We start from the raw sequence: 25,262 nt of genomic DNA, 5'->3' as shown, positions 1-25,262 counted from the left end.
TCTAATCTGACAGAGAAAGCAACTGTTATTTGGAACATAACTGACAATAATTGGTGGTGGGACTACGCTATACAACTGTAACATGTATTTGTCTCTGTGCTCTTTAAACCACAGATGGAAAACCACCTATCTGATGTGGACAACTAAAATGGTTTGTATCCTCAATTTAATTGTCAGTTTGTGCTTCTAAACAGTTCCTCTGGGAAGGACATTGTTCAGGGTATGTCCTTCAAAACCAATATTTGTTTAATGCACCGATGTGCATAGTCACAGATGACCCCTCTTAGTCAGAGAATAATAGAAAAGATCATTTTCTTCACCCATCGCTTCCCAATGGCCTGTCATTTTCTGCTTTTTCCTTCAGACTTCAATTTCAAGACATTTATGTGTGCTGTCCCTGTGCTGTTGTCTTCAGTGATAGAACATCAGTACCCTGCAACAAAATTGATGGATTTCAGTTGCCACCAACATGAAGAATAAACATTTCAGAAAGAAAATGTCTAAAAGAATGTCAAAAGCATCTAGACAACTGTCTCTATTCTTGGCATTGTTTAATGATTTCCATCTTCAAGATCAACATTATTACTGCCATCGCAGCCTAGCTAGAACTAATTTAATATTGTCTCGAGCCCCTCAGGAGTTCTTAAGCGTTTAAGCTATTCCAGAGCCCTTTGCCAGTCATCACTCCCGATGTCCTCAGACTGGCCTAAGAGCAAAGACAGATGCAACGAGAGATGAGACGAAGCTCCAGAAAACAAACCACTAGATGTTGGGCTTTGTCAGGGCCTGTATTTACAATTGTGCACTTTACCTGCAGTTTGTACAGACATAAGATTGAATGCCTGCCATGGGTAATGGTCATTAAATTTTGTAACTGAAGAGCTATCTCACAAGTGTATGGATTTATTTGCCTCTGCATACATTTGTATTTGTTGTATTGTACTGAATGGGCACTGTCATTATGCCCATTTAGTTGTGTGCATTTACATGTTATTAAAGTATTTAACAGTTGTCATTTTAATTTGATTCATGTTTGGCAAAATGGTCACAGTGAATGCATATTGTTTGCTTAAATTAGTAGTTAGTAAAAAACGGAGCACACGGAGCAGTGGGGGAAGCGCTAATATCAGGTCATTTAAGGAAGTGTTTATCCATAAATCATGTTTTTGTAATAATTGTTAGTATTACAGCGCACACTACCATTACTAGCGTGTGCCTTCTTCATTTTTGAGTATGTCTAACAAAAAAAATACAGAACTATGGTGGGTGCTGTTTTTGTTTTGTAGCTTTATTGTTGTGGACGATCATTTAAAACAAAAACTTATGCTTTCCTCTGAAAGGGGGTCATCGCGATGCATGTAGGCTACATTGCTAGTAACGTATGCACACTAGTTACAGTGACACGCAGTTTTCACGGACAGCGAGAATCGTAGATAGTCTTTATGAACCATTAAAACATGTGTTTAGGAATTGATGTGTCTTGATTGCCTATTACTAAAATCAGTTTGCTATAAAACCTTACAAAGCATGCAAAAGTGAAAGAAAGTAAAAACAAATTTACTCCCCGTCGGGGAATCGAACCCCGGTCTCCCGCGTGACAGGCGGGGATACTTACCACTATACTAACGAGGAGATATGTGAGTACGAGGTTCAAAGATAGTATATTTCACATTGAGTATTGAATACATCAATAAGCTTGCTTTGAAATTTTCTGATGTAAACGTATGCACGATACAACACCCTATCCCTACATAATAATGTTCCAGGTAGACACTTATACTTTCGAAATCAGTTTGGGTAAAATGACGAATTTCTTTTGCAACCGACAAGGACCAAACAAAAGACACCAGTTAATTTGCTTTATCTTGCAAATTGTAACATAACTCTGTCACATACACTAGGGCTATGGTGCATAGCATACATAGATTTTTGCGGTACACAGTTCACTTAGTTCAGATGTTGTATGATATATAATTTTCACTATTTTAGTTATTTGTATTACATCCATGCTTACTACTTTCACTGTCTCTCGTAGTTACTTATTTATTCTCTGTACTGCCAGGTACTACACAATTTTTGGTACCCCTGTAAATATGTATTGTTACTTGCTTGCCTGGTCTAATATGTGAAACACCCTTTCTGTGAGCTTGTGTTGTAGACCTACGTCTATGTGAAACATATGTGATACACCCCTTATTATTGTGTTGTTCACTACACACTGCTAACTATATGCTCATGAATGCTGAAATAATGCTTATGCTTACACATTGTGACTTTCCTGTATGGACACTATGTGCCTGTTTAATAAAGAAATACTCAAATAGGTACAGAAACATTTTACACTTTATATTTCATATCTACAGGTCCACTTTATATTTCATGTCTTGTATATATTTGATAACGAATTAAAAATACAGTGGGCAGAAAAGGTCTAAAATCCCATTGGTTGTCGGTCTGCTACGAGCGTCCCCGTGTGGCTGAGTGGGTTGTTTAATTGTCAAAGCTCTTGACGGCTCATTAAACGATATTTATCAGAGCAGGGTAGGTGTAGTTCGTAATTTTCTGCATTATTATAGAAATTCCTTTCTAGTTATCATAGTAATGTTAAAGGTGATACGTTACTGCATTATTAATAGCTAGATATTACCAAAACAGTACGCTAGCTAGAAAGTTAGCAAGAAAGTTAATCCATAGCTACAGCAACCCGAGAGTGGATGAATGATCAGACCTAACCTAGCTAACTTAGCTACGAGGAGTGATGGCAGCTGTACTACCAAATAATGATAATATAACTATTAATTGGCCAGCTAGGATATAGGTATCTACTAAGAGCTAAGTAGTTAGTTAAGATAGCTAGTTTAGCTCAAAATATGTAAACAAATGATGTCAGAGACCGATTCCAAACGTAGCGATAGCTACTTAGCTATCTTAGCTACTTAGTTAGCTAAACTAATATCTAGCTACATATTTGACTGTCCCAAGACGACTGTTTTAATTTTAGAGCTGCAGACATGCTATAAACATCTAAAACAACCAGTTAATTAGCTACCTAACTAACGATAGCTAGTCGGATAGCGTTATCTATTTAACTAGCAAACACATCGGATTTAGTTAGGTAACCTAGGTTAGGTTAGCTAAATTGAGCGCTTAAACGCTCTTTGCCGTTGCGATATGATTAGCTTTCTAATTTCCTCTAGTTTGTTTTGTTTATGTTTGAAAGAGTCACTTCTCAAATGTCCCAATTTTGTAGCTAGAAATCGAGCTAGGTAATCTAGCTAGGTAGTAACTTGACATAAATGTGTGAGACATATTGCAAGCTAGTTATTATCTGTCTGAGTGGTAGGATAAACATCTTTTGTAGCAATAAAGCTGCGAAACGTTGATAAACCATAAACTAACTTAGGTTTGGTTACGTTCATCACACACTCATTTTTAAGCAGGTAGCAAACAGGCCATGGCCGTTGGAGAGCTCTGTTTGATAGATAAAGGAATCTCAAGGTAAACTTCATACATTATCACGTTACCAGTTAAATTGTATGTAGTCTGCATTATCAAGTTTGTTGTGTTATCATAAATGGATTGTTTCTTCATGTAAATGTTTCTGTTTTTATAGTTTATTAGAAGTTCCACTGAAGTCCAACATCACATCCTTAAATCTCCACTGTAATCGACTGGCAAAGATTGAAGGTTTGACAGCCGCATGGCACATAAGACATCTGGATCTTTCGTCCAATCACATTTCTCGTATTGAGGGGCTTGGTTCCCTTTCTTCATTGCGCACTTTAAACTTGTCTTGCAACAACATCACCAAGGTGGAAGGTAAAGTACCAACAAGGGATTTCAAACAGATAAATGTGATTCTGTTGTTTTGGAAGTTCTGCTTTTGTTGCAGAATCTCAATTCCCTTTTTAGGTCTCAATGGTCTCTTAAACCTCACAAGGCTCAACTTAGCCTACAATCAAATAAATGACCTCACTGGTAAGTAAAAGGTTGCATAACATTCTATATCACATTTCATTTTAGTTGAGTGAGTGTTGTCACATGGAACTAACCTGATTTGTCTCTTAAGTTCCACGTAGTGAAATTTCAGATAAATATGTTAAAGATGTTTCAGACTGTCAGTCCATCCTATGACTCCTACCCTGCTGTGAATTCACAGGCTTCTTGTATCTGCATGGGGCTGAATATAAACTGAAACACATCCAGCTTCACAGCAACCATGTAGACAGCATGACCCATCTACTGCAGTGTCTGGTGGGTCTGCACAGTCTACGAGATGTCACTCTCAACAGGGATGGTGCAGATAATCCAGTGTGTACGCTGCCAGGTTTGTAATTATTTTAACCTCATTTCTACCCCTGTACTTTTCCTTCCTCCTATACATGCTCCTTCCACCACACCCTCTCATGACTTACGAGTATTTATAGAAAAATGTTAGTGTTTAAAAAATGGAGTAGCAAATCAGTATTCAGGAAAATACAAGATAATTATCACTAAATTTCAGTGTTGTATTAAAATACAAAATGATGCCTGGTGCACATTTAAATTACATAGCTAACCTGCTTATTTTACATTGATTTTTCTAGTTTGGCATGTCATGTAACACACAAATGAATGCTGACACTTTAGCCCATGCCTTGTGTTTGTGGTAGCTCAGTGGTTAAGGTACTTGATTACTAATCAGAAGGTTGTCAGATCAAGTCCTACCACCAGGTTGCCACTTTTGGCTCCTTGAGCAAGGCCCTTAACCCTCAATTGCTGAAGTTGTATTCAGTCATATTTGTAAGTAGTTTTGGATAAAATCATCAGGTAAATGTAAAAAAAAAAAAAAAAATCCCAATGAGCTTCTCCATTTTAATGTAAATGACTCAAATATTCATTAGGAACCAAGGTGAATGCGGGACAAGAGAGCATCTTTTCTGATTGGATATCACCATCATGTGTCAAAGTTAAGCAGAGCTGGACTTTTTCATGCCAATCAGATTGCTCGCTTTGTGCTGCCAACAGTCGTATCACATTTTGCCATGTAGTGCTGCCACTTCTCAGTGCAAATGAATGACCTAGAGCTGCTTTGTCACTGTCAGTGTGCAGGTACAGTTAGTTTAATATCCTTGTTGCTTTGGGAGAACCTTCTGATTGAAATGCACTAGATTTCCATTTTTCACACAACTTCACTCACACTTATTAGTAATAATACTTTGTTATAGTTTAGAGCAGACATAATCATAAAAGAATGCTTTCCATTATGTGTGCTTTTACTGATACGTATCTTGCGTGTTTGGTGCCCCACACCATTTTGACTTGACGTGACTCTTTTATCAAGTGTTCTATATTTTCTTTCTATTGTAGGCTACAGGGAGATGGTTCTGCAGTCCCTGCATCAAGTCTCCACTCTGGATGGAGACAGTCGTCTGGGTAACCACTCTCCTTTAGGCGAGGAGAGCCCAATGGATATCCCTGGACTGGAAGACTTTCTTGAATTTTTGATCACCACAGGCAGTAGTACCAGCGAAGAGCCGGTACATCTGTTTCCCCGCCCTAAGTCCTCATTCATGGGAATGATAACAAGGCTCATTAGCTTTCTCTATTACAAAGGTCCAGCCAGATGCTCCTGTCCCCACTCCCCGGATTGATGAGGTTCTGACCCAGTTTCGGCATCGTGGTAGAGCTTTGGGGATTGCTGATAAATCACAGCCCAGCCCACACAGATTGAACTCAGCCTCAGGAAGCCAGGCAAATGAACTCCGCATTAAGAAACTGGAGCAGCAGATGACCCAGCTGTACCGCAAGGTACGTAGGTGATCTTAATTCACGTATTTAAGCCTTTTCCCTACCTTTCTCTTTATCAAGAGGTTCTATTTGTCCCAGGCCTCAACAGGTGATGGCTGTGGTACGATCTCTGCTGTCCAGACTGTGGTAAGGAAAGCAAAAAGAGACACTGATCAGACATCAGAGAGTGAATGTGACAGCGCAAAAGAAAACCGAGTGCACTCCGGAATCCCTTGTCCCAGAAGTACAATGGGGAAGAAGGTGGTAAAACACCCCAAACACAAGGGATCTGACAGGTGCAGTAACTCTTCTTCACAATGGTCTAGAACTACTAGGTACTGTGTTGGTCAGCATGATTTCTCAACATATACTGTACCAGACGTTATGAGGCTCGACGTCAAAAGGGATCTTGTTTTTCCATAGAGGCAAAGGCTTTTGATCTGATCCTGTCATTAATCTAGTTTAGCTACTCCCCATTTGCAATTGCTCTCAAACATGAATGATTACACTGCCATCAAGTTGAACCCCAGTTCATTTGGCTCCATTGCAGCGAACACTGTGACACTTCTACTCTTTCTGCATTTTAATGATGATTTATTATTAGAAAAAGCTGTAAAAGCAGAGTTTATACCGACCTTGAATGTATTTCATCCAAAAAGAGCAGTAATGTATCTTTCACATATCTAGAACTGAAAGCTGTTGTTTGGCTTGGTTTACATTTGTAGTTCATATTTGTGGTTAAGAATCTGATCTTGGATATTTGCTGATAAAATTAGCATGAATGCTATAAGCACTGTAGAGCAAGCTTTTGTTCTCGTCTCACTAGATCACAATCATTCTTTGTTAATATTATTATTGTTTTGCTTGACTAATGAAACTCGTTTGATGTCCCTTTTCTCTGTAGTGAAGCAGACACACAAAAGCGAGGGACCTCAAAGCTCCCTGCTGGTTCTCGGCCGAGAGCAGCTGTCCAGGACCGGGGGCCTGCAGCCCGAGCTGCCCCAGTGAAGAGAGGTCTCAGGGCAGGCCATGCCACTCCTGACAAAGAGCCCAATCAAACCGAGGAGGAAACTTACAGGGTATGCAGACTGGCTTCGGCAATCCATAATGATCGTCAACATGTAAATGGACCTTTGAATAGAAAAGGTGTGTGTGTGTCTGTGTGTGCGTGCCTGCGCACAGGCCATAGTGGAGGAGCGGGACCAGGAACGGGAACGGCGCTGGAAAGCTGAGCAGGCTGTGAGGAAGCTTACAAACCAGGTGAAGTGCCTGCAGACGCGTGCCAACGAGGAGAAGGAGCTCCAGAACCTGGCACTACACACAACTGACAGGTGAGCACTCACACTGCAGGAGAGTCAGAAACACCTCCTCAAATCTAAACAGCAGATCTAAGTAAACTATCTTTCTGTGTATATCTAAATATCTTTTATCTTTTCTATATATCTACAGTGAGAGACATTTTTATAGTACCTTTTTATGTTTATGTAAATGATGAGTATTCATAGAAGAAAGCCACATATATTTTCTATGCATTATTAGTATGTATTGCACAATTGTTTACTTCAGACTTGAATTACTGGGCTAAATAACTGAATGCTGGAAATAAGGAAAGGGCCAATGATTCACATCACAGATGTCTTGGCAACATTTTCTTTACCTTTTTTGATAGTTTGTGTGCTTGTAGTGGAAAATATTAACTGAAGTAACTGGTTCTATGACCACCAGAACCTAACCTGTATTCTATACATTGATACGTATAAATAAATCAGTATTCTCATCACTGAGCTCAGGTAGGTTAAAGTGAAAGTATGAGACAGTTATTGTGGAGAGGTAATAGCCATTGAGCTATTCTCCAGTGTTCCAGCCCCTTCTTCCAGGGTGATAAATCATACTTAAGGAGAAGCTCAAAAGTAAGGTGTTAATGGGAGTGCGCCAGCCATAGATAATCCATCAAAACCTTACTGCCACCTCTGCAGTACACTCCCACCAATGGTGCTGTCTTTATACAGGCCAGAGTAAACTCATTAGCATTGCCAGAATTATGATGGGGTGTATGGTTTATATTTTTATGAAATGGATTGCTTGTCATAATTTGTTAGATGATTAGAATACATGGTATTCCTTTGATAACTTTGTAATCTGAGTTCCAAAACTGAGTTCAGATTGTGGTGCAATTGCCTGAAAGAGATCTTTCTGTGATTTGCTTTGAACTATTCAAAACAGAATTATAAAGAAAAATCAGCTGGGCCAATTCAGATTTGTCATTTCCTTTTGCCAGATATGCATTGTCATTTTCATACTCTCACACCCACGCAGGCTGAAGGAGTTGTTGCTGAAGGAGCGCTCAGACCGGGCGGAGCTGCAGGCTCGGGTGGAGGAGCTGGAGCAAAGGTGCAGGACTTTGGCAGAGCAGGTGGAGCAGCTTCGCAACCAGGAGGACCTACACAAGAGGGCACTGTGCAGTCTGGAACAGAGTGTGTCACAGGAAGAGGCCCACAGGGCTTCACAGCAGGCCGAGGCGGTAATGCTCTTACCCAGCAGACTTTCTCAGTGGTGCTAGCAGGCTGAGTCGATGTGGGTCAAGTCTTGCCCTATTTCACGAAAATGCTGACCTGTGTTTTGAGATGTGAGACTTCTTTTCCCAGTGTTTTTATGTTTAATGTGTCCTCGGCCACCACTCCAGAGCAGGGTTAATATGATCTGGCTTGGTGGTGAGTCTCGTTTGAGTTCTTGATCCTGAGCTCCACGTCTCCCACAGGCAAAGAAGAAACAAGAGCTGGAAAACAGGAGCGCCGTCCTGAAGAGAGAGGTGGAAATCCTCCGTGTGTCTGTGCAGCAGTACAAAGATAAGCTGCAGCAGCTGCACGAGCTGCTGACTGCCAGGGAGGAGGCACACAGGTGCACTTACTTGCTTCTACATACCTGAATAGCTGTACACACAATACTCAAACTAGAAAAACTAAGCAGTCGTAAGACAAGTCTTAATGTCGCATTCGGTCTGCAGCCAAAGAAATCATGAGAGGCACAGAATGGTGCATGGAAGTGTCAAGGTGAAGTCTGGACATGTCAGTCTACAACTAGCTTCAGTCCAGTGCTGCTTTGTTCTTCAGTGTAGTAAATAAAGCCACAGACCTACAGGTCCAAGTCATCAAATTACGCATCTGTAAAGCCTCACAGATGTCTACCTACAGTAGTTTTTTCCCTGCGTGTGGTTCAGGAAGGAGCTGAGCTCACGACTGCTCCCTGGCGGGCCAGAGTTCCAGGAGGCCGTGGGGAGGGAGGTGGCGGCCGCCCAGCAGAGGCAGGCCGAGAGATGTGCTGGGGCAGAGCAGAAACTGGCCGATGCCCGGCTCCAGTACGCCGCCCTAGAGGATGAGTTCCGTATGGCTCTTACCATCGAAGCAAAACGCTTCTCGGAGGTAGGCCTGGGTGGCCCTCTGGGTTCGATTACTGTAATTATAATATCATTCCACACATACTGGAAAATGTGTGAAATGTGTTAGTAACTATACTGTAGTCTATTTTGGTGGCTCTTGCATTATTACATGATACTTTATTTTTGTAAAATGTCCATTTATTTATTTATTTATTTGCATGCTGTTTGTTAATGCCATGAACTCTCTCATTGTGTGTGCATGTGTGCGTGCGTGTACGTGTGCTTGCGTGCGTGCACCTTGCTGTGCATGGGGTAGGTGAAGGAAGGCTTTGAGCTTGTATCTGCTGAACTCATGGAGGTGAAGACCACTCTGAATGAGTGTCAGCTGAGAGAAAAGCAGTCAGGCTCTCTGGTGCAGGAGCTCACAGCTATGGTGAAGGAGCAGAAAGCGCGCATAGCTGACCTCATCAAAGCAAAACATGATGCTGTAACAGAATTAAAGGTAAGGGGTGGATTCAGTTATTTCAGCTATACATTTTTTCTTCATCATGGCCCAGATGTTTGTTATAAAAACATAGTTTAAAGATTAGTCTGCTCAGTTTTTGTGTCCTGTGAAACTTTTTAAATACCCCCTTTTTGTTTTTTGTTCTGTTGAATGTGGTTGAATGCACTGAATATGTTGAAGGCACGAGTGCGGACACTCGAGGCAAGGGCTGAAGAAGACAGACGTCTGAGCGTGCAGCTGGAACTCCTGAAAAAGGACAAGTCAAAGCTGATCTCTCAGCTCACTGCACAGGAGTCAGTCATAGAAGGGCTCCGGGCGGAGAGGAGGATCTGGGGGCAGGAGCTAGCCCAGCAAGGTCCCACATTACACTCATTGCAATGAGGGAGAACAGCATTAGCCAAACTTTAACATCATTAACAAACTGTTGACACTTTTGACATGCCGTTTGTGTAGGAGCTTCACTTGCCCAGGACCGAGGTCGCCTAGAGGCCAAGATTGAGATCCTGAATACTGAGCTGGAGTCCCAGAAGAAACAGAATGAGAGGGACAACAATGCGCTGAGGATCAAAGCGAAAATAGTTGATGATCAGACGGATACGATCCGGAAGCTAAAAGAGGTGATCTCACTTCCAGCTGTCATGAAGCTGAGCTCAGACAACATACAAGCAGAACAAGAAGAAGAAATCATGTTGTGGTGACCCCTGTCAGGCTGTGCAGGAACGCGACGAACAACTCCGTGCTGTGCGGGAGGAGAATCTCCAGGCCCAGAGGAGACTGCAGCAGCGGCTGGATGAGGAAGCAGCCTCATCAGCCGATCTCCGAGACGCAGTGGAGAAACTCGGCTGCAGGAAGGAGGAGCTCAAACAGCAGCTCCTTGACAAAGAGGCAGAGATGGACGAGCTCAGAGAAGCTTACAGGTACATACTGGAAACAAGACGGCTTCATGTTCTTGTTATTTTTTTCCCAGTTAAACGGACAGAAGTTTTGCTGTGTGCTACAGCACCTTCTCCGTCTATCTTAGACTAGGCACACACTGAGCTGACTATCGGCCTTAGGACGGTTTGAGTTACCAAGCATTTCTCATACTCAGCGTGGTGTGTTCCGCACTATTACTGGCTCTAGTTGGTCCTCGTCAGCGTGATTTGTTTTGGGCAATTATACATGTTGAATCAGCGCTGGTGGTCAGCCATGAGGGAAAGTATTCTGATTGGCTGTTCAGTCTAAATTTGACATTTTATCATTACCTTGCCATATGGAATTTGATGAAAGGAAGGAGCTCAAGAAGAGGAGATAACTCAGATCTGGTATAATCATTAGAAGAAGCCTGCACATTCACAAAGCAGTAGTGTCCTCTTTAGAGGCGCAGAAAGCGTATGTGCGTTTCATTCATTAGCTGTAGTCTGGTGTGTGAGTAAACACACATAGGCAATGACACTGAGCTGATGGAAGACAATCATCAGTGTCCAGACTTTCTCTTACTGAGAAAGTTCCCAAGTCTTGTTTTTGTGTTCTGTTTCTCTTTGTGTTGGTACTGCATTCTGCCTGGTGCACTCATGGCTTGTCATGTGTATGCAGTAAATCAGGAGTGGACATCACCACAGTTTCACAATTTCCAAGCTCTTCACACATCCTGAAGCTGGTAATTAACTAATGAGTTGAATTAGGTGTAATTTTAATTAGTTAATAACCATGCTATGTTAATAACTTTGCTGAACTCCAGCCCTCCATGACTTGATATGGCCACCACTGCAATAGGATACAACCCCTCTCTGTTTCTGTAAATGCTCTCTAAATAAGGTATTTTTCTCACTCTAAAGAAACTCTTTTGTTATATCACCAGGCAAAATCTCTTGTAATATTCATTCATCATATTGCTTCTTCAAAGTGCTTCTCAGTTTGACTCGGCTCACCTGGCAAATACTGCTGGACAGTTTGTTTTCGTTTTTGTTTTTTTTTTTCTTCTTCTTTTCATTGCAATGACAATAAGAAAACAGCAACAACAATAACAAAACAGCAATAATAATACCCCCAACCTGTTGTTGTTAAACCATGCCAGCACCGCAAGCCGCAAGTGGCAGGACAAGGCTGATCTTCTCACCAGGCTGGAGAACCAGGTGAAGCGGATGAAGGAGAGCTTTGATACCAAGGAGCGAGCGCTACAGGAGGAACGGGACAAAGCTGCTCAGGCTCACAAGTAAGAGCAGAGAAGTGTCTCGCCATGGCCCACTGAGGAAACCCTTTGTATAGTGTCTGTAGTTTACTGATGTCCTCCTAACATTCGCTGTCGTTTAGGGCAGCTGTGGAGAAGCTTCACTGCGTGGATGATGCCTTCCGTCGACAACTGGAGTCAATACAGGCTTCCCATCAGGCTGAACTGTTACAGCTGGCTAATGAAAAACAGAAACAACTAGAACAAGCCAATCTGAGGGTATACCAGCTCAGGACCATTTTTCACATAGAAAGCTGACATATTTGGGTTTATCATCATTCAGGTTTTGTTGTTTGCCGTTATAACACCAGAATCGGATAAGAGGTGTTAGTGGGCAGTGTTGAATTTGCCTGTCACCTGGCAGTTGCTTTTCCATTTAGGGAATGAATGGGTAAATTTTAATGATGTGTGACGGGAGGTCTGCTAATCTGCGATAGTGTAATTCAAATCTGAGCCCAATGATGCTCTCATACACTAAAGCTATGACTATGATGTGCTAAAAAGAAAACCAAGGACTGATGTAGACGACAGTTATTTCACAGTATGTTTCTGAAATGACAGCAAGATGAGCCTAAAGGTAATGGTGTGGGTTTGTTTTCAAGCAAAGGGCTATGTTGTGTTTGAACAGTAAGATCTGGTGACGCACAGAACCTCACCTAGTCTGGTATAAACTACAGCCCGTTTTTACACGTGTCCTGAGGTGCTGCGTGGACGTGGGTGTGCTGAGTAGTTGTGTTTCCTGCAGGTACTCCAGGTGGAAGACGAGATGAGGCAGCTGCTCCAGGAAGCGGAGGGCAACAAAAGAGCGATGGAGGAGAAAATGCGGCGTCTCACCAGTGTGCTCAGAGACTTCTAACCACATACCAACATAACCAACAAACGCTATTTCAAAATACACTCAGAAGTGCCTTGTCTTTTAGTCACAGTTGAAGTGTGTGTATATAGTACTTTGGTATTTATTTACATTACATGATTTATTTAGCTTTGTCACAGTGTACGTAATGTTGATCAGTAGGAGAAGCTTCTCTTGAGCTTTGACTCGAGGACGCTTGGGGTTGGGTCACTTGCGAACCGGTATAAATTGTTGGCTTTGTTATAAAGTTCGTAAGATATTTGGATACTGGCCATATTTTGCTTTTAGGGTCCTTTTAAGATCATAAACGAACACTCGTTTTACCTCCTTGGTATAATAAGGAGATAGGTGTATTTTGTTTTGTAATTTATTTTGTCATTTTCGACTGAAAATAAATGATCATAAAAGTTAATGAGTTGGTAACACTTAGTCCAAACGAGAACAAGAAACAGCAACTGACGAAGCCGTGATGTTGCTATGGTGACAGTAACTGAACGTCATTTCCTTTCATTTAAAATCCCTCAAGCACAGTTGTGTTACTCTGAGGTAAAAACCATGAATGGGATTTTCTTTCCCGTTCACCATTATTTAATTAGTTGTGGGTAACCTGGATAGATAACAGCTTTCTTTCTGAGGCAGACCTGAATGGTCGCGATAGTATATTTTGAGAGTAATTCCAAATCGAGTTAAACTATGGCTGAAGTGAACGGCTTAAGCCGTTCACATACAGCTCCGAATGGGTCCAGTCGCCATGAGAAGAGTTTGGGTCTCCTCACAATTAAATTTGTGACCCTGCTTCAGGAGTCTGAGAACGGAGTCCTCGATTTAAAAGTGGTAAAGTTTGCAAACTATCCTAGCTCTTTTTCTTAAATCAATCAGTCAAGATTATTAACTTGTCAGTTGATAACTTGGTAAATGAACAAACCTCACCTGCTTTTAACTTTCCACTTTTTGGTTATTTTTCTAGATGTTTTTCGAGATCTGTCCAAGCTAACTTAATTGGCATAGTCCTGTACATCCAGTTAGCTTGCTGATGTGTACCTAGAACTAGCTTGCTCGTTAAACGTGATTTTGATATTGACACATCGGCATCTTAATGGATTTGAAGTTTCGACGAGTTTCCTGGCAGGTGATCCTGGATTTGATTTACCAGTGAGTTGTGTTGCTAGCTTAGCTAACGCTACTTGGTTAGTTATCTAGCTAAAATGTCAATGTTAGCTAACTTAGGTTACCTCATTGCTCATACGCAGAGGATGTAGATGACATAGGAGAAACTGTTTTTATGGTAACTTTTCATGGTAAACATTCAAAAATGCCTTATTTCGGGCAGGGATAAGAGAGATACCTAGATAGCCAGAGATCTTTCTAACACCAACTAAAGATTCCTGTTGCGCACCCTCCCGCTCTTCTTTTGTCTACCTGGGAACCTAATTGCTAATCTGACAGTGATGTTCACACTGGGGTCTCTTGTTCGGCCAGCTGTTTGTGTAGTGAAATGTACTGGTTTTGTGCTTCTGATTACAGGCTGCAGACACTTTGGCTGTCAGACAGAAAAGAAGGATCTATGACATCACAAATGTCCTTGAAGGGATAGGTCTCATTGAGAAAAAGACAAAAAATACCATCCAATGGAAGTGAGTGTGAAAACTGAAAATACTGCATAGTGATGCTTGAATGTGCCCCTTTTTAAATCCATGCTGTATCTGTATCACTTTTTAATAAAACGTTTAGAGTACTTTGCTGCTGTTAACATTAATTGTTAAAACTCCATTTCATTCTGCATCAGGGGTGAGAGTTCAGGTTGCCAACCTCAGGAGATCTTGGAGCAAGTGGAACTTCTGAAGGCTCAGATATCTGAGCTGGAGAGGCAGGAGAAGGAACTGGATATTCAAAAAGAATTTCTTCAGCAGAGCAACAAACATCTGAAGGAAGACCCCAACAGCATCAGATATCCTTTTAACCAGGATGTAATTAATGGCTGTACTTATCTAACCCAACTTTACAAATTGATATTAAGTTAGTCTAGACAGTTTACCTGCTTTAGAAGTTCCACACCCTAAGATACCTGGAAAATGAGACATTCCAGTATTATCTCACCACCATTGTTTGGGAAAAGTTCACTAATTACACGAGTGCTTAACTGTGGCAGTGTGCATTTGTTGAGAGTCCAGTTTTTCTGGTATGTAATCCAAGCATCTCATTTCATACTAGATTTTCAGGCCTTTTGTCCACCAACACTTCCTTTTTCCACTGATTTTGATTGGTGGTTTTTTTATTTATTTATTTATTTTATTTTCCAAGCTTATGTTTGACTTCGTGTTCAGTGGTGGTTTTGATAACAAAATGTATTTTTTTTTTCTTGTCAAAATGTTGAACACATAGGCCAGTTTAATTTTCTGTTTACACAGACCTTGAAGAAGGTAGTCTGTTGTCTGAGTCTTTCAGCACATTTTCCTTTACTTTGCATACATACAGTTATGTGACACATGAGGATATATGTAATGTGTTCAGTGGAGACACCCTTCTGGCAGTAATGGCACCTGCAGGGACTCAGCTAGAGGTTCCAGTGCCCGAGATGGTACATGTAAATAATAATAAAAATAAATAAATGCCTGCAGCCAAGAATGGAACAGTGTGTGACAGGCAGGTGAATAACTAGGGAATGCTTTTTTACTTGTTGTTGACATTTTTTTTGCTCATTTGTACTTCTTATACAAGGCTCAGAATGGTCAGAAGAGATACCAGGTAAATCTGCGGAGTCAGTCATCTCCCATCCAGGTGATGCTGATCAACAGGGAGACTGGTAGCTCCAAGCCCGTGGTGTTCTCTGTCCCACCCCCGGATGACATCTACACTATGCCCACTCCCCCGAGCACACCAGCCAGCCAACAGCGCTTTCCCATCCCATCTGACCCCTGCAGTATGGGGCACACCCAGCTTAAGAGCCCGGCATCAGAGCACCAGCTCACACCCTCCTCTACTCCTCCTGATATTCACATGGGTACATGCCTCAGTGTGTCCCGTTTACTTTCTAATGCACTAATGTCCCTTTCTGAATCAATAGCTAGCTAATGTATTTATCTGTTTATTTCTGTATATCTATAGCTGTTTGGCAAAGATCATTTTTAAGTTGACATAATTACATCCATTGCCATCTAGCTGTGCTTATTCTTATTTCCCCTTTGTAAGAGTGCCAGCCCGAGTCCCCCGTCAGCCAGTGCCTGCTGATACAGGAACCCCTGGTTGGCACTGAGGCGGTGGTGCAGTCACACGGGGAGCTGGACAGGCAAGATGTGCAGTCTATACTGGATGTGGGCAGTCTGCTGAGGCTCAACACTGTGGACCAAATGAAGGAGGAGAAAGAGGGTAAGAGCTATGTGCACTACAGAATGCTGTGTCCACATAATTTTTATTGATTAACAAGCTGTATATTTGACTCAGCTGGGTTGTCCTGATGTGTTTTCTCGGGGATATATGATTATTTATCTTAAAAGTTGTTTCTGCTGTCTTCAAGGGGTTGCTGACCTCATTGATGAGCTCATGTCATCAGATGGTAAGTTCCACACACAGGTAGGAATTCATGAATTATTTAGTCTCCTTTGAGTGGCTGTTTCTCACTGCCCCCTTGTGACCAAATCAGTCATTCCCAGCCATGCTCATCACGTGTTTATTACTGGAAATCATACAATTCATTATTATAAGAGCCAAGAGAGAATCTAAAGATTCTATTTCTCCCAGGAATGAAGGAAGCCTTGTGGTTACCTCGTCTGAATCACTGTAGATTACGCCAACCGTCTTGTATAAGTGAATTTGTGTTTGTGTTTGCACAGTGGCACTAATACTTTATTTTTATGTCTCTCTAGTGTTTCCCTTGCTGCGACTCTCCCCCAATCCAGGTGTGGATTACAACTTCAACCTAGACGACAATGAAGGAGTATGTGACCTGTTTGATGTACAGATTCTTAATTATTAAGGAAACCTTAATGCTACACTGAGTTTTGGCATGGCTTGCTCTGAAGAGAAGTTGTCGTCTTTTCCATGGCAACGATCCAGAGTGCTGCCATTAGGAAATGCCCACATTCTGAAACAATTGCTCGGTGCCCTCCACACCCTTCAGTTTGCTCTTAATTCAGAAAAAGATTTGACTCCTTCCTCCCTGTAATGCCATTTACAGCAATTCCCTTTAGGACCTTTATGGTTGAAAAATACTGAACATTACAGACCATCAGCAACTCATTGCTTAATGTCTAGTGGTCATTGATGAGTAGCATAATGCTTTTGTAAAGGTTTAATGTACAGACATGCTGTATACCTACTGGACTGTGTGTGGTGTCCTTTCAGCATGTCTGGAGATATGGGCTTCTCCCGCTGCCCAAACAGACTAGATGTGCAGCCATTTGTACTTATTCCATATTCTGTTTTTCATTTATGTTTGTATGAATACTTATGGTGCTGCCTTATTTCAATCTTTTGGAAAAAATTATTTAAAGTATTTTCTTTGTAAAATTAATTTGGTTAGTTAGACGTGTACTTAATTTAAATAATTTCCAGATTTCGTAAATGAATGTTCTGTTCAGCTGCCTTAATCTATAGGTCTGTGTAACTGGCCAAAAACTTGTGCCTATCATAGCACTTTTTTTGAATGTCTGCTTTCTTCCCCTGTCTTTTTTGTCTAATCATTGCATTTTTTGGGGGTGCGGTTTCTTTTTGCACATTTTTTTTAAATCAGAAGTTTTATATAAAACACTAATACATATGTGAATATTGTGAATTTTTGGATTTGTTGAAGGCAGAATACACATGAGCCACTTTGATTTGGGTATTAACATGTTTGTGTTTTTAATTTGTGTTTGTGCTGCGTGGCTGACGGGTAATACTGAAAGCTTACAGCGATCCACTAACATATGAACTGAATGCTTAAATCATCATCAAATTTAAACTGCTTTATCCAGTATTCTGTGCTTTACAGTGGTGACAAACTCACATGGTCGTAATGTTGGTCATGCTTTAGAGCAACACCACTAAGCACAGATGTGCCAATATTTTGAAGGCAGAATTTTACAGTAATTTAAATGTGATTTTAATCTTTTTTTTCTTCTTTAGCTTGTATACTGAAGAATATAAATATATAGACACAGTTGAGGTCAACTTCACCTTTTCTTATGTGGAGTTAGTTCCAGGCTAAGCCTCAGTCTCGTCTGGTCAGCCTGTTCAAACCTATATATGAAATACTTCTGCTTTATAAATTCTACTGGTATACAGAGCAACTCTTGACATTTTTGAGATAAGTAAGTTTATAAATGCACATTGGATTCAACATCTATTATACCTGTCTGACTTTTTGTACAATAGGTGGTGCTAGAGTCAAACTATCCTAAAAGGCAAGTTTCAGCACTTCTGCAGTGTTTATCTCCTGCACACTCTGAAATGTTTGATAATCATTTTTGTGAGCAAAACAACTCTGTGAGATAGGTAGAAGGATACTTCACTGTGGCCTCTGAAGATGAGGGTTATGCCCTTTGGTGAATCCCACACATGATGGTTGCACAAGAAAGCTGCTGTGTTTTCATCTCGCAAAATTAACCAGTGAAACCAGAGCACATTCTATTCATTTGTTCTGTATACTGTATCTGGAAATTCTACAGGAGCATGTCCGTCTGTAATCTATATCCTGCAAAATTGTGATCTAAAACAGCAGTAAATCAATGGAAGTCAAATGGGGGGGAATCCATATTTCGGAATGGCCATGCCACATGTATTGATAGGATTTGTGGTAAGTATATTCTTAACTGATTTGGTGATTTTGGAATTTTTAGGGTTGTCCTATTTTGAGATCAGGTTTGGTCCTTAAATATGTTTGCGCAAATATCTCCTTTTACAAATCATGATGACTGGCTGCATATGCCAACAAATAGGGGTCATCGATACTGACTGTGCAGGGGTTATATGGTATGCATGGGCATGAATTCTACAAGATGCTGGATGTTTTGTTCAGGAATTTTGTACCATGACTCATATTTAGGCAACTGCAGTGACAGGTGCATTATCTTGCCTGTGAAAGTAAACTGGAGATTTGCTTGAACAGCCTGCTTCACATCGTGGAAAAGCATATCGCTGGTTTGATTCAACCTGCTGTTGATTTATTGCCATGTCTTGGATCATTACCATTTTGCATGACACATCTTTTTTGAGTTTTAATTAACAGAGACCCCAATATTCTCCTGAGTTTCATGATAGTCCTTCAGTGATTGCAAACTGTCTTTGGGGGTCTAAGGAAAGCTGTCACATGCCAGGAGTATCCCACCTGAGAGGAAGTACTACTGTTCCATGACATGATGTGTGTGTGCTGTTCTTTAAATCAGACCATGTTTATCATGATACTATCTTCAACTGAGATAGTTATCACATAACATGGATGAAGCTCAGCATATTCTAAATTCCATATTACAAAAGAGTCACAATCCTTTTTAACTTTAATCATACTGTGTTACACTTATATAGGAGAGAAAAAAAAATTTATTGGGATAAAAGAAGATTGTTTTAAGTTAGGTTAAACTAATACACGGCCTTACTTCAGGTGGTATAAGAATGTCTAACAAAGGGTCATGAAAATAAACAAACCCACGCCACAAATGTGTAATATTCAGAATGCTTTAATATTTGTAACAAAATATTTGAGTGCATAAAGTGAACTGCTGATTTTCATTTATAAAACAAAAAGCAAACATTTCTATTTTTTTTTTTGATAATTTTTTCCCCTTTTTATTTGATTCCATTTAGTTTATTTTATAATCTCAAACTTTGTGAACTGATCGGTTATTGAGCATTAATATTTCATCTTAATCAAGGCTTCTTCAGATTAGGGAACATTCCATCCATTAAGGCTTAATCTGTTTCTTTCTGTTAGTTTCTTGGTGTGACTGTTAGATTAAAAAGAAATTGCTATATGCTTTTTTCATTAGACAGATGGATATGATGGGTGTTCCTTGATCATATAGTCACAAGTCAAAACCCACAGACAGTTGCATAAATACTAGGGGTATTTAGCAGTTGTATATGTGCACACATATTGGGCCTAAAGAGCATGCAGGATTTTAGAAGAAAATGGTGAATAATGTGTAGGTTACGTTGATTCAAATGTACTAACATCTCCATGTATCTACACCATGTCACCCGGACAGATAGCAGTGGTTTACTGGGATTGCTCAAGGCAAAGGCACTGATCAGATCACTAAGTTTGAAATTATTATAGAAATGAAAGAGAATTAAATAACAAAGGATGAAATAAAATGTTTACATTTTCACCAAACAACTGAAATATCTGAAATATGTTTGTTTTTTTTTTTTGAAAAACAATCAGCAGAGGTGTGTGATTTTATTTGTGGTTCCACTTTGCGATGAATGATCATCTTAACATTTGTCCTTGATACTATCAAGTAAAAATCAAGTGCGAAAAACAATCTGGATCTAGGTAACAGAGATGTCCTGTTTTTCTAATAGAAACAGTTTAATTTTAAATATATTTGTGTGTATTTGCAGTAATTAACATTTAAACCTCTGCGGTATTCACCCACAGTGTATTAACATCTGAAAGCTAAAGACAGTATAATAAGTATAATGACATGTTGTGGTTTTCAACAGTGCAATGTGAAGACAGCGTTAGGTTGTTGTTGTTTTTTTGTTTTGTTTTTTTTGTTATTTGTTTTTTAACTATGCAAAATAGAAAATTATATGAAAAAACCTGTTGCTCAAACCGAAACAGAACCTTTAAACATCTTTCATTTACAAAAAAAAAAGAAAAAAAAGTGCTTCAGATATACGTGGTAAGAGGATCGCTGTTTCTGCTTCTAAAAATATTAGTGTATGGTTGTAAATATGCAATAGTTCCGGGCATTGCGCCCCTTCTTGCTCAAATGTGCAGGCAATTTGTAAAGCCATCCATTCACTAACACTCAAAAACGGAAATGATTATGTGGAAGAGAAACTATCATGAGTGACTCACAAAATTAATTTTGCACATGAAAATATGATACATTTGGCCATAATCTGGCAAAGCGTCCTCTGTGACTGTATATGTATGTAGACATATATGCTAGAATCTGAATAGCCTACATATGCATATATGTAGATATAAAACTTGTAATTGTGTAAACATTTTAAAATGTACATATGTCAAATATATTTAACATATATATATTTTTTTAATGTAAACATATTTCCTTTAAAGGTTAATATTTTAATATTAGGTTAATATCATCTTTTCTGATGCACAAAACTTTCATTTTGAATGTTCCGAGACCATAAACATCTTTCAAATATTTTTTTGTCGTGGACTGTCAGACCCAGAGAGCTTTTTACAGTTACTATTAGAAACCTTGGCCTGTGCACACTCATACTCATCTCAACCAACAGGGAGACACCTGGAGATTTCTATTCATATATAGACACTAATTTCAGATTCAGTAGTGTGAAAGGTGTATCTGGATACGGTACATCTGGTTATGCAGCCACAACCATACTCTTTTTGCACCATTTGAAATATTCTCATATAGAGAAGCTGCTTGTCTTTTGGGACTGTGAATTAGAATTGAAGGAGATGTTTACTCCCTGGTCCCCTCCTCTCTGTGCTGATCTCCTCCTCTGGCCGATGCCCTTGGCGAACTTCATCACATGCTGTCTGAAGGAGGCGCCGATAAAAGCATAGAGCACAGGGTTCAGGCAGCAGTGGGACAGGGCCAGGCTCTCTGTGACATGTGCCGCCATGTCCAGGGCTTTGCTCACACCGCAGTGGGTCACCAGCTCATGCATCATGTCCAGGGTCCGGCAGAACTTCAGCACGTTGTAGGGCAGCTGCGTGAGCACAAACGCCCCAACTACAACCAGCAGCACACGGACCGGCCTCCACCTCCTTCGACCTCTGCTCTCTAGTGGGAGACCCAACAGGGTGCGTACCACGTGGGTGTAGCAGTACACCATCGTTGCCAGTGGTGCCAGGAAGCTCAGCACTACCTGGAAAATCTCCATAGCCATCTTCACCTGGAGGGCTACACCTGACGGGTACACAGCCATGCACACCTGCCTGCCAGGCAGGTGTTTGATCGTGCAGAGCGCCAAGTCGGGGACCCCTAGCAAGAAAGCAGTTGTCCACACCACGAGGCCGAGCTTGGACAATTGCTCCTTCCTGAACACCCTGCCCAGGATCCTGTTCCTCACCGCGGGGGTTAGTGCCAGATATCTGTCCAGACTGATGCAAGCCAGGATCAGCATGCTACAGGTGAAGTTGACGGTATACAAGGCTGCGACGAGCTTACAGAGCGCCTCGCCGAGCTCCCAGCCACGTACGGACGCCGCGGCCCAGAAGGGCAGGGTCAGCAGCAGCAGAAGGTCCGCCACAGCCAGGTGGACCACCAGAGCATCCGTCACTGTCTGCTGCCGCTTGCCATTCATGTACACAGCCACCACCAGAGCATTGCCTGCTACACCCACTATCAGACACAATCCATACACCACCGGCTGGAAGAGTCTCGCAAAGGAGCGTACATCCTCTTTCTCACAGATGGGTTGGTAGGCGTCATAGCTGACGTTATAGGTATAATTCTCTGCGTAGACATAGTTCTCTTCCTCTATATAATCCATAATATCTGCAGAACAAGAGCAGTTATTTGTCTTGCAGTTCATAATTTTTCTCAACATGTTGAGACTGAACAACAATTAAACATGCATACATCAGGAACTAAACAAACCCCAGATTATCACAGTTCTTCTAGTCAAGTATGCAAGTATCTCTCCAGTGTCAACAATGTTGCCTTTTATTCTAAAATCTAAGTACAGCGAAAGTGGCAACCACACCAAAACTCAAACCCATTTCTCATAGATGGAAAACATGTTCTCTGACCAGTAGGCCAATAGCATTCCCCTGATGACCTTGTGAAACATCCTACTTCAGATACGTCAGACAGTTTTGGCAAAGGCAGAGTACAGTCACATTACCCAGTCTCCAAACCAGAACTTATTGGTGGCAAACATGTGTTTTGACCACCAGAACACCCGTTTTACCTCTTAGGTTAGAGTCTCCATTAGCCTGTGAAAACCTTTAATTGTATTATGTTAGTTCCCACAGAAATTACACAGATAATTGGATTGCATCATCTTGTACAGAAATACAAACAACGGTTGGTGTTTCATATGAAACAAATATATTGCTGTCTTAGCTTATGTGAAGTCTGTCAAGATTTTTGCATAGCACATGCTTTTTTTGTGAAGATTGCCAATATTGTTGCATTTGGCTAGTTGCATTAGGATGTGTTTAATATAATTTGAATATTTGCAATATCAGCATAGATTGTTTTTCTCAGTGAATATCTCCCTTTTTGTAAGTGTACATATGGTAAACAGATAGTATACCAGATTGCCTTAAGCACGGAAGAACGGAATTCCTGGCATTCCCACTGTGTTTTATCAAACACTGTAGTGTTGATGCTGGATGTGTGTGTCAGAACCCTCCTGGATCTCCTTCGAAACACTACACTCAAAGTACACCCTATTCTTATAAAATCCTTCATGAACAAATCTTGTCTAGAATGCCAAGGAATACTACCTGGTCAAATAGGATATTTACATGTACACTATTCAACAATTGCGATATTTAATGCAGATTTCCTGTCTTAGTAACTAAGCTGAATGCCATTTTAATTAAAAGTGAAAGTAACTAAAATAATTAAAAGTAAGGCTTTCAGAAATTCGGATTTCATCCCACTATTTTTATACTCACACATAAACATGACCTTGCAAGGGTTAAATCCTAAAACCCTTTGAAATATTTCTATAACTCCAGACAAGTTTGCACATACATAGCCTAAAATCCCCTTTCAAATATTTGTATAACTCCGGACAAGTTTACACATACATAACCTTCTAATGTAGCACAATGTGCAATTCTAATGCTAATAATGGCTTGGAGCTTTTTCTCTTACCTTACCTAGCTAGGAGCAAACGAAGATCTGCGCGTAGATATTGTCTACTGAGTGTACTTGCAGAGAGAACACATTTTGTGTTTGTGTATGTAAGTGAGTGAGTTAGAGAGATAGAGAGAGAGAGAGAGAGAGAGAGAGAGAGAGAGAGAGAGACAGACAGACACATAATAAGGGTGAGGCTGAGGAACTTTTACCAAAAGGTTCTGTGTTGCAAAACCAGAGGAAGGGGGGAGCTTCATCTGGTGTGAGTGAAGTGTTTAGCATGTAAGTGGAGTTTCTGTTCAATGCTTTCTCTGTGGCAGAACGTAAGGCGAATGTTTACCCGAGAATAATTATAGCACTTTAGATGTCATCGTGGTCGGGTATGTGCCTAAGAGGATGTTCTGGCAGGAAGGAACACAAAGGTTGTTGATAAAAACTGAATATACAACGCTAAGTGCAACCACCGTGGGTCTTACGAGCACTGTGCAGTGAATGCTGTGTTGCACACGCCTGCATCGTCAGTTCCATCGCTTCCAGTTAGGGTTACCCACACTGCTGAACTCAGTCAGCACTTTCATTATTATCAATCTTGTGATTTCAGTCATTTGTCCTTTTTCCACGTTCATTGTGGGTGAAAGAGTTCATTTTCCATAGAAAAATGTCGCAAATCTTTGTGCTGAATAATTAAAACTAGAGATCATAAAATTCAACCTACTGTTGAATTCAACCTTTCCTCAGTTTGGACAGAGCACTCTCCACCATTTCACTGCGAGTTATACTGTGTATGACTATGTATGTGACAAATAAACCAAACTTGAAACTTGAAACTTGTATCCTGACCAGAAATGAATCTCCATGACAACTTAATGTTTCAATATGCATATACAGTGTAAATACATAAAAATGCATATGCATGTATAGGTTATTGCTCTATTCCAAAATGTTTTCCTCTATTTATATGTACAACTCCCCCTCTCTAAAATGCTTGAGCATACCAAGCTTTTCAAAATATCTTTAATAAGTGAAGGCATTTTATGTATTTGTTGGTGTGCAATAATTTTACATACTTGTTTAACTGTTAAGATCTTTCCATTTTTGTTTGACTGAAAGAGTATCTGCCAAAAGTGTCACCTTTGGAATAATGACATATCTCCTGCATGTTATGTCCATGTGCTGATGTCAGCACCTGTCTGCTGACAGGTGTTTAAACCCCTGCTGGGGCAAAACACATTCTTTAACAAGTCAAAACAAAACAAAAACCCTCAAGAGCTTTCCTCCATTTTGCAAGTACTGTACATAAACAAGATTCTGACTTGGTGACACGCTCAAGAACAGAAACACAGGTGTGGCGTCTAAGACACTGTAAGTATTAAACATGACTAAATGCATTTTCATCTGTATGATTCTCAGATTGTTACTGTCGGTGCAGCTGGACCATAGACAGGTCAGTTCTCGATTTTAATGAGTTTTATTGCCAATGTGTTCTCTGAGCTTTACTATCTCACATAGCCTGGATAATAAACATTTATTAAAAACAACAACAACAAGTATGTATTTGGTGATGTGTAGCCCACTTAACATGTAAACCATTAAAT

At 40.5% G+C, this 25,262-nt stretch overlaps 4 protein-coding genes and 1 non-coding gene across 7 annotated transcripts in view; 3 read left to right on the top strand and 2 right to left on the bottom strand.

Moving 5' to 3' along the window:
* LOC113588715 (RNA-binding Raly-like protein) overlaps positions 1-1,001 on the top strand; it is a 16,310-nt gene extending 15,309 nt beyond the window's left edge. The window contains exons 8-9 of the mRNA XM_027028015.2: positions 115-151; positions 365-1,001. Coding sequence (XP_026883816.2) covers positions 115-147 — 33 coding nt within the window. The 3' untranslated portion in view covers positions 148-151; positions 365-1,001. The remainder of the gene's footprint in view (positions 1-114; positions 152-364) is intronic.
* A 559-nt stretch (positions 1,002-1,560) lies between these two features.
* Positions 1,561-1,632, bottom strand: trnad-guc. Its single transcript has one exon. It is a non-coding gene; the product is annotated as a tRNA-Asp (tRNA).
* Positions 1,633-2,478: 846 nt separating this feature from the next.
* Positions 2,479-13,124, top strand: lrrcc1 (leucine rich repeat and coiled-coil centrosomal protein 1). Of its 2 annotated transcripts, none has more exons than XM_027028013.2 (20): positions 2,479-2,541; positions 3,438-3,498; positions 3,614-3,819; positions 3,913-3,978; positions 4,160-4,327; positions 5,350-5,519; positions 5,596-5,790; positions 5,869-6,065; positions 6,674-6,848; positions 6,952-7,100; positions 8,086-8,290; positions 8,528-8,667; positions 8,987-9,188; positions 9,462-9,647; positions 9,831-10,005; positions 10,104-10,267; positions 10,359-10,567; positions 11,707-11,844; positions 11,943-12,078; positions 12,605-13,124. In XM_027028013.2, exons 2-20 carry the CDS (start codon positions 3,455-3,457, stop codon positions 12,713-12,715), a joined length of 3,036 nt encoding a protein of 1,011 aa, XP_026883814.2. In that variant the 5' UTR covers positions 2,479-2,541; positions 3,438-3,454; the 3' UTR covers positions 12,716-13,124. The 2 variants fall into 2 exon arrangements, with proteins under 2 accessions (XP_026883814.2, XP_026883813.2); XM_027028012.2 differs by having other exon boundaries at positions 2,512-2,541; positions 3,441-3,498.
* Positions 13,125-13,225: 101 nt separating this feature from the next.
* On the top strand, positions 13,226-17,970 carry e2f5 (E2F transcription factor 5). Its single transcript, XM_027028014.2, has 8 exons — positions 13,226-13,546; positions 14,237-14,346; positions 14,499-14,660; positions 15,182-15,290; positions 15,431-15,713; positions 15,902-16,078; positions 16,227-16,265; positions 16,576-17,970. The coding sequence occupies exons 1-8, from the start codon at positions 13,406-13,408 to the stop codon at positions 16,683-16,685; spliced, it is 1,131 nt and encodes a 376-aa protein (XP_026883815.2). The 5' UTR covers positions 13,226-13,405; the 3' UTR covers positions 16,686-17,970.
* A 1,389-nt stretch (positions 17,971-19,359) lies between these two features.
* Positions 19,360-23,773, bottom strand: ackr4a (atypical chemokine receptor 4a). Of its 2 annotated transcripts, none has more exons than XM_027028017.2 (2): positions 23,691-23,773; positions 19,360-22,353 (listed from the first exon to the last, which is right to left on the bottom strand). In XM_027028017.2, the coding sequence occupies exon 2, from the start codon at positions 22,346-22,348 to the stop codon at positions 21,257-21,259; it is 1,092 nt and encodes a 363-aa protein (XP_026883818.2). In that variant the 5' UTR covers positions 22,349-22,353; positions 23,691-23,773; the 3' UTR covers positions 19,360-21,256. The 2 variants fall into 2 exon arrangements, with proteins under 2 accessions (XP_026883818.2, XP_026883817.2); XM_027028016.2 differs by having other exon boundaries at positions 23,686-23,748.
* Between the last annotated feature and the right edge of the window lie 1,489 nt (positions 23,774-25,262).

This window comes from Electrophorus electricus, chromosome 18 (genome assembly GCF_013358815.1).
Source record: "Electrophorus electricus isolate fEleEle1 chromosome 18, fEleEle1.pri, whole genome shotgun sequence".
Lineage (NCBI taxonomy): Eukaryota > Metazoa > Chordata > Actinopteri > Gymnotiformes > Gymnotidae > Electrophorus > Electrophorus electricus.
This window is presented reverse-complemented; position numbering and strand designations above follow the sequence as displayed.